A 15,733-nucleotide genomic window follows, 5' to 3' on the forward strand; every position below is an offset into this window, starting at 1 on the left:
CTCAATTGCCGCTGTTGGATGGAGCAGTAGGCTGTGAATCAAGTGCTGCGCTCATTGGTTGGAATGGGAGGGAATACGCGATTTGAGCGCGCATCGTTGAACCACGCGAAAGGAGGAAGTTCCCGTTTTAGAAGCGAGAATCAAGCCGTGCACACGAGAGCTGAGATTGCGTGTCATCTCCCGCCTTATACGTGTTCCTACATGATCCTGTGGAGTGCTTTGGATGTCCACACCCCCCGACTCGCCATCGATCGCACCTGAAGCAGTGTGAAAATGAGGTATCACCCCCTGGTCCGAACAATCATCCGCGGTGCGTTTGCACCATTCTCAATCCCCGTTTCACAATCATGAAACGAACATCTGTACGTGTGTGTCTGTGTGTGTGTGTGTACGTGTAGAAACCTCATTGGGAAACCCAGATGGATGATGAACTTACATGACACGGCGTGTTGAAACCTCAAAATCTGCGAACGCGTTGGAAGCTGGAATCCATGAATCAATTTGTTGCAGATTTGAAGCTGAGGGCAATGCAACTGGTAGAAGACACAGGAAAGCAAGGAGGAACGCGAGCAAAGGAAAAAAAGATCAAGCAAAAAAGAAATGAAAAACAGAGGAGTGGGGGGGGGGATAAACAATGAGGGCTAAGAATGAAGATTAAAGATGAAGACTGACGGACGACTTGTCAAATGTTGTCATTTCCTACTGGTCCTTAATGCAACGTAATTTATTGTCTGTCGAAACACACTGGTGTCGAACAGATCATTCTCGAGCATCGACCATGGCACAAAACGTCTGGTCGTTGTCAACAAGCGCGGCAGGATCGGCCAGACTGACCGCGATCCAAGCCACGCGGCGGTTCAAGTCGTCGAATCATTATAAACAAAGAAAAAAGTAATCAAAATAATCATGATGCTCAAACGAGATAAAGCGGATTTACCACCACGCCTTCAACCACAGAGTGGCTTGTTCAAAAAACAAAAAAGGCGCAGACGAGCTGACAAGCTCACACAGAGACTGATGGTTTGAAATCAAGAAATGAAAACGGAGACGGATAGACTGAAAATCAAGGACCCAAGCAAGAGGATATCAATGACAGAAATGCCGGTGTGCGTAACAGTAATAATGGTATCTGAAAGAACCAAAGAGAGTAGGAGAATACAAGTAAAATGTAGAGAGAGCGAGGGAGAAGGGGGGGGGGTTGTAATCTTGTTGTTGTAATAACCAAAAGCACGCTAGGAAGAGGCGAGAAGAAAAAAAACAAGAAAACAAGACAGAAAGCAAGAGCAGAGGAAGAGGAAGACCTTATGAATGGCGCCCACACAAAAAGAAATCAAAGGCAGCCGCGCGGAGCCTGCGTGTGTTTTTAGGTGGCAGAGACCTTTGAGAAGGAGACGCGCAGATAGTTGGTCGGCCCAATCTTAAAGTTATTCATGTGGACGAGCGCTTGCATGGCCTCGTCGGTGGAGCCAAACTTGACAACGCCCATCTTGTGGTTGTTAGGGAAGAGACGGAAGAGAACGACGGGGGCATACTTGCCAAACTCGGCAACGAGATCGGCCTCGGGGTAGTTGTCGGGAATGTTGGACACGTGCAGGGTGTCGATGGGCGGGCAAATGTTGGCAAAGTTCTTCGAGTTGGGGACCTTGAAGCGGTGCAGGGGCGAGTTGATGTACTCCTTGGTCAGCTCGAAGGCCGACTCCTCAGAGCCCGAGCGAGGGAGGGCGACAGCGTTGTGCTTGGACAGGCTGAGACGCATCTCCTTGCCGTAAAAGGTCTGCATGTTGAGGTTGTGGATGGCAGTCTGGGCCTGTTGCGAATCGGTGACCTGGACAAGAGCAGTGTCCTTCTTGTTGTAGAGGATCTTGACGCGGTGGACGTCAGCGTAAGTGCCAATGATCATGAAGAGAATGTCGGGGGTGACGTGTTGATCGTTCAGGTTGCTGACGAGGATAATGTTGCGGGCATTGTTGCCAGCAGCAGCGCCGTACGCACCAGCGTTGACAGCGTTGTTGCCGCCAAAGACGCCGGCGGCGGGGCCGGCAGAGTAGCCAGCGGGACCGCCATAGCCGCCCTGCTGGGCACCAGCCTGGTAGCCGCCATAGGCGTTGCCACCATAGTTGCCAATGCGGCCGCCGGCAGCACCGGCAGTGTTTGCAGCGGCGCCGAACGGAGTGTTGTCGCCAGTCGGGAGGTTGGGGTTGGTGTAGTCTCGGCACTTGTCGTTGTTGAAGCGAACGTTGAGCTCGTCAAGACGCGAGTAAAAGATGCGGAGCTGGCAGCAGCCAGTGTAGATGCTCTGGCCGTCGAGCGACGACTTGGCGTTCTTGGCAGAGTTCAGGTCGGCGTACTGGATGAAGGCCTGGAAGAGGTTGTTCTTGTTGAAGGTGATGATGCGGAGGACGTTGCCAAACTTGGAGAAGATCTGGTGGAGGACATCCAGCGTCACGACGTACAGAACGTTGTGAATCTCAACGCGGAGCACGGGCTTGGGCTCGAACGACGAGTCGTTGTTGCCGCTGTGGCTGCCGCTCGCTGCAGCGCCACCGTGGTGCTGCTCGTTGCGCTTGAGCTGGACGTGGTTGGAGGGCTGGAAGTAGACGCGGCGGCCGCGGATAAACTGGGGGTTGGCCTCCGACGCCGCGAGCAGGTTTTTGGCGGCATCGAGCTGCTCCATCTCGATAAAGCCCTGGCCCTTGTTGTGGAGCAGGAGCGTGTTGGCCACGGGGCCGTACTTGGCGCCAATGGCAATCAGCTCGGGCTCGGTGACATCGAGCGGCATGTTGCGCACATGCAGCACCTTGCCGAGCTCACCCGCGGGCGCAGCAGAGGACATGGCGTCCTGACCGTCAACACTCGGATCCATTCGCACGCGCTTTGGTTCGGAAACCTGTGGAGAGTCGCTGTCAGTGGTGGAGGAAGGGTAGTGGGAGTTCTCGGCGCTAGTGTCGTTCACGCGTTTGGTCGCAACGCTGCAAGGAAGCAAAGGGGGGAGAAGAGAGAAGAAGCAGGCGTTAGTTTAGACGGGAGACAGCCTGGGAGGGCGGGGAGAGGAAGGACAAGGACAAGGACAAGGAAAAAAAAAAAAAAAAAGGCCAATAAACTCACGAGTCCATGACTGAAGAGAAGAGCAAAGAGCACATGTTGAAGACGAGATGGAAGAAGAGAGAGAATGTGTGTGTGTCCAACGAGACAAAGACGAGCGACGCAGAGCAAAAAACTCAGCCACAAGTACGACGATGACAATCAAGATGTGAATAGGAAAGAAGAAGAAAAAAGCAGAAAAAAAAAAAAAAAAACGAAGAGAGACAGTGAAATGAGCATTGTTCAGCCTTTCATTGTTGCGTTTTGGCCAAAACATCAAAAGACCTCGCAAATGCGGACAAATGGCTTCATCCATTCTCATACGTCCGATTCCGCATCTTCATGTGTTTTTGCTCGACTGCTTGCAGCGAGCATCGGAACCCCGAGATCGCCGAATCTCACGAAAGCCTCGTCCTGCCACCCGGAGGCACGGGTCTGCCGAATGAACACCATGGCAAGGCATTTCAATGCGGTGTTTTCATCATGTCTGCCTGAATGGTCGCACTGCAGCGAGAGCAGCCCAGCATCAAAAACGCCGTCGTCATTGAGCCACCATTACACAATGCCTTTGCAAAGCACATGGAAAAAAAAAAGAGGAAAAAATGATTTTTTTTCCACTTGTTCGGTTGAGCCAGATCGCCAGTGAGTCGCGTGACGCTGTGGCACGGCCGAGTAGGTTGGCTGCAATGCGATTCTCCTGCTCCACTCGACACGTCGCCTGGAACGGCCGCCGACACGAATGAACAAAAAAGCGTCAAAAGACAATTGAAAAAAAAAAAAAAAAAAAGGGATCCATGAAACGCGACACTTTCAACACGATCGGCTTTGCAGCAGGCGAGGAACGCGATGCAATGGAGGGATGGCAACACGACGCAAGTGCTGAGAGGTGGCTGAGGCTTCAGTGAGCGGCGGATGGAGAACCAGCTTCCCATCAGAAACAGCCACTGACAAAAAGGCTGCTGAAACGAACACAAAGCAAACAGCGAGGCCTTTTTTTTTTTTTTTTTTTTTTTTTTTTTTTTTTTTTTTTTTTGTTCTGAATTTACCGAAATCAACACAAATAAAGCGAGGAGTGAATTTTCTCGTCCAACTTTGACCTGCGATTTGCGTATGATTTGCATTGGTGAAAAACTCACCATCATACAAACGATGAATAGAACTCGTGGAGATTGAAAGTCGCATCAAATCCCCCCAAAATGGAGCTTGGCGCAGTCCATTCAGCACGTTCAAGTTGGCTGCAAAATTTCCCATGCCTACCGTTGCGGACGAAATCTCGAATGTCATCTTGCCGGCCATCAAGGCAACCGCAAAGGTAGCCGATAGGAAATCCGCACCAGCGTGTGCACCGGGTAGAGAGAGGGGCAACCAGGAGACGAACAACAGCAGGTTGAGAGATAAAGTATGGGAAAATCGAGGAAAAGAGCTCGAAAAAAACTTGGACAAACCTGGGTTGAATTCACATCGATCAAAACGAACGTGACGCCATCGCAGACTGGACCTCGTCCTAGTCCAATGCTGATTCGAATGATCCAAGAAGTGCTATGCTCGAATCGAGGGTGATGGCGGCGAAGGGACAATCCTTCGGTGGAGACGGCGCGAGAACAAGAACGCAAGTTGGGCGGTGGCGTTTTTTGATGGATGTGAGCTCTGATCACGGAGGTATCATCTCGCCCTCTCTCTCTCTCTCTCTCTCTCTCTCTCTCTGGGAGTGTTTTGCGTGTTCACACACTGGTCCCAGCAGTCATTCGGGGCGCATTAAGCCACGTTGGCATCCGGAAGAATGACAGAAAGAGCTAGGATTGTGCTCCATCCAGCCCAAACAGACAAAACCTGCGCTCACTCTTCTGACTTGCATTCATCCAGGTCATCCTCCTTGCCGCGGTCGGTGTGGCTGCAAAGCGATTAGGCATTCTGAACTCGGAAACATCCACCAGACTTTCAAAGCTTGTGCTCAACTTTGCCGTTCCAGCGTTGACTTTCGTCTCCATCGCTCATGCCATCACATTTGATAACATCAAGGAGCTTTGGCCACTGCCGCTTTTTGGATTGCTCTACATTTGCCTCGGGATGGTAACGAAAGTTTGATGTTGGATTGTGAATTGTTTGTGAAAACCTGGCTTTGACCCGACGCTCCTCGCTCTTAGGCTTTCGGATGGATTATTTGCCGCATTTGTCGGTTCCCAAAGGCCATCCGGAATCTTGTGATGGTTTGCTGCGCGTTTGGGAATTCCCAGACCATTCCGCTGGCGCTGGTGTCGTCGCTGGCGCACTCGGTGGCTCAGCTCAAGCAGAGTGATACCGACACGCCCGCGGCTATTATCGCGCGTGGTACGTCGTACATTATGCTGTACACGCTGATTGGAACCATTCTTCGATGGTCGTTCGCCTACAAGCTGCTCAACCCGTCGCCGCAAACGCGAGCAGACGAACTCGAGCGGCAACATCGATTAACCCACCGACTGTCGGTGGACCAGATTGCCACTCTGGATGGCCACCCGACAGTTCGCCCATCGGGCACCGAATCCGTAGCTGCCGTTCACGGGAGTGTGGACGGGAGCGATGACACGCCGGCTGTTCCCGACCGACTCAGCCCGTCGAACAGCCGCGATCTGCTCATCCAAACGCTCGAGATACACTCAGCCGTGGGTAGCTCACAGCCATCGACTCTTCTAGCTGCTGCTGCATCTGTTCCTACGACGCCTCCTGCCTCTGTGCGTGCCAGAATTGGTTGTGCTTTCCGCCGCGTCTTGTCAACATTCACTCCTCCGGTTTGGGCCATCGTGTTGGGCTTGATTGTCGCGGTGGCTGCGCCCCTCAAGAACGCCTTCTTTCCAGCAGAAACAGCATCGAGCTCGACCCCACCGCTTGACTTTCTTGCAGATACACTCCAGACGCTGGGCAACGTTGTTGTTCCGGCAATCATGCTGATTCTCGGAGAGCAACTCTCGCGCGGGCCGTTGCAACTGACGTACATCCAATGGCATCGAATGTGGTCGTGCTGCAAAAAGCCGCACAAGCGAGCGTTTTCTCAAGGCAGCCTCAAATCGCGCATGCAAACGTGCTGGAATTCTTGCTGGAACCGCGATCGACAGCAACACAACTCTGACAACGAACAGCTCACTCTTGTCGAGTCTTCCTCGTCATATTCAGTCATGCATGAAAAGATCGGGGGTTTGGAGTCCTCTGCCGATGTCTGCATGCCTCCAGAGTCCGCTCAACAACAACAACAACGCAGCGTCATTACCACTCCGCTGAGTGTGGGCTCCGTCCTCGCCATCGTCATTGTCAAACTTGTCATCCTGCCCGGCATCGCCATCCCGCTGACAATGCTGTTCAACAAGATCGGACTACTCGGTAGTGATCCTGTCTTGCACTTTGTTGTGCTGTTGGAGTCGTGTGTTCCGACGGGAATCAACCTCGTTGTCATTTGCGCCTCGCACAATTGGTTGCAACGCGAGCTGACAACAGTGCTGTTCTACCAGTACCTGATAGCCATCCTTTCCATCACTTTGATGACCACTGGGTTTCTTGTCACATTGTAGCCTGCCTGCCTTGAAAAAGCATTTTACAAACCACTGCATGAAAACATAATAGAGCAAACATTATGGATTATCGCGTACAGGCATGAACACCAAAACAAAACCCTCGTCTTGTCCGATGACTAAGCGCGTAGCAAATCGGGCAAGAGAAGGACAAGCAAACCGCAACAAACAAATTCAAATAACACCAAATAGACGAAAATAGCAGGATTAGAGTGGGTGCAGCGTTCAAGACGACGCGGCCAAAATTTCATTGCGCTTGTTGAATGCCTCGAGGTAGAGCTCCAAGCATTGAACAATGTCAAACATCTGCACAAAGTGAAGGGGGGGGAGAGAAAAAAAAAGTGAGACAATCGTCGCAACCTTGACAAGAAAAACGGCAAACGAAACAACAACAAGAACAACAAGAAAATCGTACCTCGTCCGAGTTGACGCGCACATTGCGCGACTTGCCAGCGGCATCCGTCACCTTCAAGTTGAGCGAAGGCGCGGCAGTCGCTCCAACGTCGCTTTGCTGCTCACGGTAGTTGGTGAGCTCCTTGAAATCGATAATTTCGAGGGAGGACTTGGACTTGGGGTCGAGGAAGGACATCTTGGACGTGCTGAGGAGAGCAATGACACCAGTGTACGTGTCGCCGTGCGAGTCTTGCAGCTTGGACACGTTGTAGACGTTCGTTGCAATGTGCGGCCAAGCCATGACCTCTGTCAAGAAGTGCTGCATGGCGGCCTCGTGATCCATGTCTTTGATGTACTTGTTCTGAGCAAAGACGCGTGTTTCCCATTCGTCTTGCCGCATGAACGTGCGCAATTCTCGCGGAATGTACTTGCCCCATCGCCACTGGATGCCAGCTTGCAGCTTTTCATGTCCGCACACGTGCTGATGCACGTTCCAGTCCTTTTGCTGGCACTCGCGGCTGCAATACGACGCCAGCTTGCAACCGCTGCAGCGCTTGCTGGCAGGGTTGTTGCAAACGCTGCAGACGTTCGACATGAAGGCCTGCATGTCGTGGTTTTCGACGCGGTACTGCAGCGCGGCGAGTTTCGCCACTTGGTCCACATCGACCTTGTGGTGGCCCTTGAGGTATCGATCGAGAACCTGAGGTGAGCAAGCCAAGAAGGGGAAGTTGAAATGAACAAATAGCAAAGCAAATTGGTTGTGAGATTCGGCCCCATAGGAAAGAATAGTAACGCATTGCATTCAATGTCTCGCAAGTTCTCCTCTTCCTTCTTTACCTGATAATACATGATCTCAGCCAGGAAACCACCGCGCTTCCACTCCTCGTTCGTGAGCCAGAACTTTTTGCGGAATTGCACGCCAACAGGGGCATGCCACTTGGCAGCAGCATGGTTGAGAGCGTCGAACACGTAGGCCTTGTTGTCGATCGGGATGGGCTCGACTGTCATTGGGAAAAAAAAAACACAAGAAAACAAAATGAGACACCGCGCACCGTGCACCACTGCACAGTCCTCGACAAAATCTTACTATCAGGGTTGCTCAAATTCAAAGCCCACAGGCCCCACTCGGACGGGTTGGGAATCTGGACGCGAGAGCAGACCAATCCAACAAAGTCCTTGACGTTGACCACGTTCGTAACGTGAATGTTCTTGGTGGCGGTCGTGCCCATAAAGACCGTCTTGATTGACAAGGGGGTCTCGTGCTGTGGGAGAGAACATGTACAAGGTGAGTTTCGAGCAAACCGCATCAACCAGGCGTCAAAATCGCCTTCTCCCGAAAAAACAAAGTCCATACCTCAAGACTGTCGAGCTCGGCAGCGGATGGGCCAGTCGCGCGTTGTCCAAGACGCTTGAGTGCTATCAAGCGCTTCTCGCAAATAGCGGCAACGTCGTAGAATGGTCGCTTTTTGTCAGCAGCGCAATCACGGAGGAACTTTTTGAGATACATTTCAAACCGAGGGGAAGGCTGGAAGAAGTTCGTGCATGCCAGCATGACGACCCAACCACGGCCACAGCTCTCTCTGCCGAACGAAGAAAGAAAAAAAAAACAAGAACAAAGACGTGAATGCAACAACATTAGAACAAGAAGCAAAACAAAACCACTATTGTCTGTTCGCTCGTCCCCTCAATCGTTCAGACCGACGTACTGCTGCTTGCTTCGGTTGGAAATGGTCTGTTTGATGATTTGACAGTAAATTTCATCGCGCAGCGTGGGTGCGGCCAAGGCAGCGTTGATAATCGATGCGATCGGATGAACGTCGCCACGAGATCGCTTCGGCATGTCGCCCATAAAGACCATGAGATCTGCCAAGATTGAAAAACGCTACGTCAGAACAAGAAACAAAAGAGCAAGATGTGCAAATGGAACGACCCCTTACTTCGGAAGCAGTTGACAGCTTGGCGAGAATCGGCGTCGGACATTTGCTTGTGGAGCGCGGATTTGATGGGGTTCTGAAAGAGAGCGAGCAAAAACATCTCGGTAAGCCAAACCGGCGCACAAACACAACCATGAACGCACAAATCAACACCACCACAACCAACCTCGGAAAACTTAATCTTCTCGGCAATCGAACCGATACCCCAGGTTGAAAGGCTCGGGCCGTTGCCTTTGCGAATGCGGACGGAGGGTTTTTTGAACTCGACATCGTCGCCAAAGTTCTCCTTGACGTACTCGAGCAAGTTGAACTTTTTGTCCTTGAACAGACCTTCCAGCGACTCGGCTTCGGCTGCAGCGCGAGCAGATTCACGCTTGGCGTCTTCTTCGGCAATGATGCGCGCAGCCTCTTCGGCCGCGCTGAGCTTGGTGACTGGCGCGGTCGCCTCGGACGAGCCGGCAGAAGCAGCAGCGCTGGCGTTGGCGGCGGCCTTTGGTCCGGCAACCTCCGTTTCGGTGCGGCCCAGCACGTCTTCGAGTGGCTTGCACAGCAGAATGTGCACATACGCACGGGGCACAAAGCCCTCCTTGCCGTTGATCTCGGCCTCAATCCACTCATCGTCGTGCTCGCCGACCTCGTCGTCCTGAATCTCATCGCTCGTCTCCTCGGGAATGACAGTAATCACATCGCCCTTCTTGAGCGGCAACAGGGTTGCGTCGTTGGCGTCATAGTCAAAGAGAGCAAGACCATAGCGAGCCTCCTTGTGCAAGTCCTCCATGTAGACTCGAAGCTTTCGGTTGATGGCAGGGCCGTCGTTGCGTTCGAGCTTGAAGGTCAGCTGCAGGTCGCGCACAAACTGGATCGTCCACAGCGCGTCCTTTTCCTGGAGCTTGGCGCCATGCGTCTTGATGACATTGTAGTCGCGGGTGTAGAGAATCGACTTGCGATCGAGGGAGCACACGTGGAAGCCGACCGTGTCCAACGCCAACAGCACCTCATCGCCCTTCTTGAACTTGAGCGGCGGCGTGACGTCCTGCGGGGCTTCGACCAGCGTGGCGCGGAAGGTGGAGGCAAAGTACGGTGTCTTGGCAATCGCACGATTAATGAGCAGCCACATGAGCGCCTGCTCGGTCGAGTCCTTGTACTTGGCCATGCCGTCGCGCAGCCGCGCGTCCGTCACAGACTTGTGGTGCTCGCGCGCGACGTTGGCTTGCACCCAGTCGGCGTTGATGACCGTTTTGGCATCCCGCCTCGTCTCGACCGCCGCAACCTGCGTCATGACATCGAGAATGGCGAGCGAATCCAGGGCGATTGCTCCAGTGACGAACGCACCGACAACCTGCGAGTAGAGAAGGCGCGTGGCGATCGGGTCGTCCAAGTGCAGCTTCTCGCTGAGCTGGTGCATGAAGCACTGCTTTTTAAAGTAGAACATGGGCGAGAAGGACTCGAGCTGGCCAGTCAGGAAGGCCTGCGCCTCGAACGCTGCCAACACGTCCAGAACAAAGTCATTGTCACGAATGCACAGCTCCAGAGGGCCGTTCACAAAGTAAATGGCAAAGCCGTCCGAGCGGGCCATCTTGACTGCCTTGGCGACCTTGGCACAAAGTTCATGCGTTTCCATGAGCGAGTCGACCATGACGGTGATGGACTGACCGTCCATCAAGTTGATCGGCAGTGCCACGTCCGAGCAAGTGCTGGAGGACTGCACTTCCAGGGCGCCGACCGCGTGCTTGCGGGGAGTTAGCAGCATGCAGGTCTTGTCGAGCCGAGCCTGGCAGAAAGGCTTGTAGTCGATAATGCCAAAGTCGAACGCCGCGTCAGCTTTGGCAATGAACGCTCGCACGCACTTGGCCAGGGGCACAGACGGCGGGAAGGAGCCCAGGAAGTTGGACAGGACGTGCCACGCAGCCTTGCGGCTGTCCTCGTTGGGGTTGGCAGAAATCTGCTTGAGAACCTGGCAGTACATTTCATCACCGAGACGCGGGTAGTCCAACACGGATGCAATCATGGACTGGATGGCGCCGGTTGGCTCCAGCATGGGATGGCCGGTGGCGCCGCCAATGACTTGGTTGAGCGAATCAAACATGAGCATGGCGACACCTTCCAGGTCGTCCGACAATCGCAAAAGCGAGGACGACAGGGAGAAAGGCTGGAAGGTCGCCGTCAGTCCCTTGTTGAAATGTGCAGCTGCAAACTCCTCAAAGGTGTTGGCACCGGCGATCTGCTTGCGCAACAGGGAGCCGACTGCCGGGCCGACGGCAGGACTGACGGAATCCATCGCGGAACTGCCCAGCAAGGAGAGCATGACGCGATCCATTTCTTTGCTCGAAATCTCGCCCTTCTGGACCAATTCGGTGGTGCGCTTGAGCTCCTTCTCGATGAGCTCGTGTTTGAAGCGGCGGTAGTCCTCGACATTCAGCTCGCCCGCGGACTGCGACATTTCAAGCAGCGTAATGCTCTCGGCCGCTGTGAGTCGGTTCTTGGTGGCGAAAGAGCCGCTGCGTTTGAGAGTGGACGAGTTGGCAAACTGGAGGAAGGACATTGGGCGCGTGCGCTTTGCAGCGGGAGCCGGGGTGTTGGCGTCGCCGCCCGAAGCAACGATGGCTGGTGCAGCAGCAGGTGCGCTGCTCTCGGTCGTCTCGGTAGTACTCGGCGAGATTGTAACAGTGACAGTGGGAATGGGCTCTGGCGGGGGCAGACCAGCGGCTTCCGCCTCGGCAGCGGCGGCGGCAGCAGCTTCGGCAGCAGCGGCAGCGGCAGCGGCAGCAGCAGCAGCTTCGGCCTCTGCGCGAATGCGAGCTTCCTCGGCCAGCCGAAGGCGCTCCGCTTCGAGGGCGGCCGCCTTGCGTGCTGCCTCGAGCATGATAAAGTAGCGGCGTCGCATGGCACAGCCGCGTGCGCGGGCTTGCATGCGAATAACAAGACGTCGCATCTTGACGTACGCCTTGTACATGAGGTGGCCGCGGTAGAAGACCTGGATGACCTTGATTGCGACACGGAACATGAGGAAGCGCTTGCGCGCCATGCGAGCGCGCCACCAGCTTTGCAGTCGAATCACGTTTGCCCGGAACTTGACTTCACGACGGCTCTCGAGAACCTTGTCCACGTGATCCTTGTAAAAGACTTTGGTCGAACCCATCTGTGCATTGGCGGGATTGGACGGGTCCACGCCGCACTGTTGCATGATGGAGCGAATGACGGGCGGCTCGCTGCCTGCCGCAACCTTGGTGCGGGGAGGGAGCAGCACGCGATAGCGGAACAGAAAATCTTGGAAGGGGCGACGCGCGGGATAGCCCATGCTGCGGATGCGGACGGTCTCCATCATGCCAGAGTAACGAAGCTGGTGCATGACAAGCGTCTTGTCGAATGCCGTCGGGACCTTGCTGGGATTCGGCTTGATGCAGCGCACAAAGAACGGGTTGCTCTCAAACAGAGTTTGCATGAGGTCTGACAGGGAGTTGTGGAATTGGAATCCGACCGTCACCTTGCCCTTGTTGCCAGCGTTGCCGCCCGCGCTCTTGGCACCCTTGACGTTCGAAACGACCGTTCCAGACGACGATGTGGAGCCTGCCGCGTCTTCGCCGAAGAAGCCAACAAAGATTTCGCGAAGGTGGCCGAGTTTGCTGGCGAGCAGCGTGTCGACCAGCGCCGGGCGCAGCGTGTCGCGGTTCTTTTCGAGGAAGCCGTCAACGCGGTAAAAGACCTCGCCGGCATAGTGGGCAATGCCAAAGGTCTCAGCGGCCTTCTTGTTCACGAGCAGGTTGGGGTCCTTTTCGTACTGCTTCTTGACCTTGGTGACGAACGTGACATCCGTGCACTGAGGGAAGCCACTTTCTTCGTCGAGCAGGGACAGGATACCAATCGGCTTTTTCGAAATCAAGTCCAAAATGGGCTGGTTGTCGATAAACTCAATCTGCTTCCAATCAATGCCCTCAGACGTGTATTCCTGCTGCTCGATCTTGAAAATGTGCTGATTAAAGTACTGCTGCAGACGCTCGTTGGCGTAGTTGATGAAGAATTGCTCAAAGCGATTGACCTGTTTTGGGAAGGAGGGAGGAGGAAGGAGGTGTCAGAGAAGGGTGGGGGAGGGGATGATGAGTCAGAATGCGAAAACAAAAAACATAAACAGCAAGAACAGCGAGGTGGGAACGGTACGAGTACCTCAAACACTTCAAAGCCGAAAATATCGAGAATGCCGACAAAACCAATGTTGGTGCCCTCCGCATGAATGTTGCGGTTGATTTCCTTGACAATCCAGGAAAACTGACGTCCGTAGATGGCCTTCGCAAGCGCATCGCGGGTGTCTTCCGCCTGCTTCTGATCGAGAGGCGTGTAAAAGACTTCGCCGCGCGTCTCTGTTGCTTTGAAGGTCAGGCTCTTCTTGAGGGCCTCTGCATCGACTTCAAGAAGCTTCAACACCTTGTCAAAGGCTGAGGGGCAATCGTTGTTGGTGAGTGCATGAGCCCCATATGTCAAAATCCCCCTCGCACTGCAACTTCTGGAACAAAAGGCGCGGCTTGCTTACCCGCAGCATTGCTCACGGCAGCACAGCTCATGCCGCCTTGGTCCGAGGTGGAGAAATCAATGTTGCCAATCTGCAGCACGGCGGCGACGGTTTTGAAAATGTCGTGGGTGCGGTCTTTGGCAAAGTTGAGCAGCTCGAGCGCCTCGAGAAGGGTGCGATACTCTTCCTTGTCGTCGCGTCCTTGCAGACCGCCTCCATCGCCATTTCCGAGATAGCGATAGGCCGAGGTCGGCTCAAGACACCAGGCAGCCTTCTGGTCGGGAGTGGTGCCCGCAATCAGATTGTAAAAGATGTGGTAGTTGCGCTCGTTCTGTGACTGGTAAATGATGCGCGACTTTTCAAGAAGATAGTCCGACACGGTGGCGCCCTGGATGGCGCCCGTTGCACCAAACAAGACCTTGACGAACTTGCCAAAGCGCGACGAGTTGTTGTTGCGCGCCGTTTTGGCGTTGCCGAACGCTTCGAGGATGGGATTGGCCATGAGAATCTGCTCCTCGACCAGCGAGTGCTTGCTATTCAGGTTGGCCAGGTACTGCAGAATGAATTTGGTCGACTCGGTCTTGCCAGCGCCAGATTCTCCACTGCGAAAGCAAAAAGCATTAAAAAGGTTGGAATTGGCAAATTTGCCCCATCCCCTCCCTCTCCCGGTTGTTACTGAGCTGTCGAGGACTGGAGCCAGCTGGCTTTGCTTGTCAACCCTACCTGATGACGACGCATTGATTGCGCCCATCCTTGAACAGCGACGTATACGTCCCATCGGCGATGGCAAAAATGTGCGGTGGCAAGTCGCCGATGCGCACGCCCTTGTATCTGCGGAAGACGTCGTTGCCGTAGATCGGGATGGACTTGTACGGGTTGACGGCGACCAAGATGGAGCCAGTGTACGTCTAGTGAAAAAGCGCAGAAGAATTCAACAGTTCAGCAAAAGCAGGTCAATTGCAGATCCCGCGCTCTCGCTCCGCTGCGACGATCACAGGTACACACTCGCTCGCACTGAGCATTGCAGTGCAATCGGAGCGCGCTTCTCCCAAAACTCCCCGAAATCGCGTCATCGTCCGTTGCAGAGTGGGTTTTCGATTAAGTGGTCTTTTTTTTTTTTTTTTTGGTTTTTTAAGCGTGTTTAACTCGTTCAGTCGGGTTGCACAACCGGCACTTTGGTTCTGAAAGCGTTTGGCTGTGGTCGTTGGGCAATGCAGTGAGCACGCGGCCGGGACCCTCGGACACCCCCCCCCCCCAAACAACACCAACAAAAAGGGTCAGATTCAGAGAGATCGAATCGCAGAAACGAAACCAAAATCACCTCTTTTTTTTTTTTTTTTTTTTTTTTTTTTTTTTTTTGTGTTGTGTTGTGTTGTGGTCGTTGTTGCCACTATGCGCAGTTGCGAAATCCGCGCCCCAAGGCAAGGCAAGGGGCCCCCACAGGCGTCCCCAGAAACAAAGAGGCAATTCTTGTATCGGTGTGCGATCTGGGCGAAGGCGGCAGCAGTGATGACGGTTACATAGACGAGACTCTCTTGGAATCGAACGTGCAGGTTGTTGAGGAGCGACTCTTCCTTGTAGTCCGGCAGCTGCGTCATATCGGCCGCGCCGACGCTCTTACTGCAAAGAGACCCCAAAGGGAAGCAAATCATTGAAGCAGAGACAACAATTCACACAAGCGTGAGTCACACGGACAGGCAGAGTGAGCCAAATCACAGTCAAAAGCAACCAAGAGCCCAAAAAAAAAAAAAAAAAAAAACCACAGTTCAAAAACCCACAAAACGCGCTCTTCATTCGACGACGCTTTTCGAGTGCGCTGCGTTCAAGTGTTGCAGCTGGATTGTGACGAGAGGACTTTGTCGGAAGAAGAAGAAGAAGGTGCGGGGAATTCCGAGGTGAGGTCTGTCGTCGTCGAAGAGAAAAGTGCGGGGGAGGGTTTTTTGTGTGATTGTCGATTGTCGGCTTTTCCGATACAGCGGCGCTTGCGGTTCTCTCGCTCGACCGACCGATCGCAGGGCAACGTTGAAAGTGTACAGCAAGAAAATGGGACATTGAAAACTCACTCAAGAAGCGACGCCATCGTGAAAGAAAAAAGAAGATGAAAGAAGAAAGAAAAAAGAAAGACTGAACAATCCAAAAAAAAAAAAATCCATTGCCGTTGTTATGGACCAAGATCTCAGTGAGCGCTTTTTTTGTGCTGCGGATCTGACGCGATATTAGGGTCTGTTGTTGATGTATATGCGATTCAGACACGGGGTCGAGGAGCCATGAACGGCGTA

General features: G+C 53.6%; 3 protein-coding genes across 3 annotated transcripts; 1 reads left to right on the top strand and 2 right to left on the bottom strand.

The window, feature by feature from the left end:
- Nucleotides 1–823: 823 nt before the first annotated feature.
- On the bottom strand, nt 824–4,166 carry CAOG_05311 (polypyrimidine tract-binding protein PTB-2). Its single transcript, XM_004346946.2, has 2 exons — nt 4,128–4,166; nt 824–2,969 (listed from the first exon to the last, which is right to left on the bottom strand). Exon 2 carries the CDS (start codon nt 2,861–2,863, stop codon nt 1,364–1,366), a length of 1,500 nt encoding a protein of 499 aa, XP_004346996.2. The 5' UTR covers nt 2,864–2,969; nt 4,128–4,166; the 3' UTR covers nt 824–1,363.
- A 135-nt stretch (nt 4,167–4,301) lies between these two features.
- Nucleotides 4,302–6,690, top strand: CAOG_05312 (hypothetical protein). The gene is made up of 3 exons (XM_004346947.2): nt 4,302–4,393; nt 4,945–5,151; nt 5,226–6,690. The coding sequence occupies exons 1-3, from the start codon at nt 4,331–4,333 to the stop codon at nt 6,621–6,623; spliced, it is 1,668 nt and encodes a 555-aa protein (XP_004346997.1). The 5' UTR covers nt 4,302–4,330; the 3' UTR covers nt 6,624–6,690.
- Nucleotides 6,673–15,562, bottom strand: CAOG_05313 (myosin-VIIa). Its single transcript, XM_004346948.2, has 13 exons — nt 15,518–15,562; nt 14,975–15,074; nt 14,178–14,362; nt 13,476–14,056; nt 13,112–13,380; nt 9,117–12,986; nt 8,954–9,026; nt 8,723–8,879; nt 8,371–8,596; nt 8,104–8,278; nt 7,854–8,017; nt 7,039–7,716; nt 6,673–6,929 (listed from the first exon to the last, which is right to left on the bottom strand). The coding sequence occupies exons 1-13, from the start codon at nt 15,532–15,534 to the stop codon at nt 6,849–6,851; spliced, it is 6,576 nt and encodes a 2,191-aa protein (XP_004346998.2). The 5' UTR covers nt 15,535–15,562; the 3' UTR covers nt 6,673–6,848.
- Nucleotides 15,563–15,733: the final 171 nt, after the last annotated feature.

The sequence above is a fragment of the Capsaspora owczarzaki genome (genome assembly GCF_000151315.2).
Source record: "Capsaspora owczarzaki ATCC 30864 unplaced genomic scaffold supercont2.8, whole genome shotgun sequence".
NCBI classification, from domain to species: Eukaryota; class Filasterea; order Ministeriida; family Capsasporidae; genus Capsaspora; species Capsaspora owczarzaki.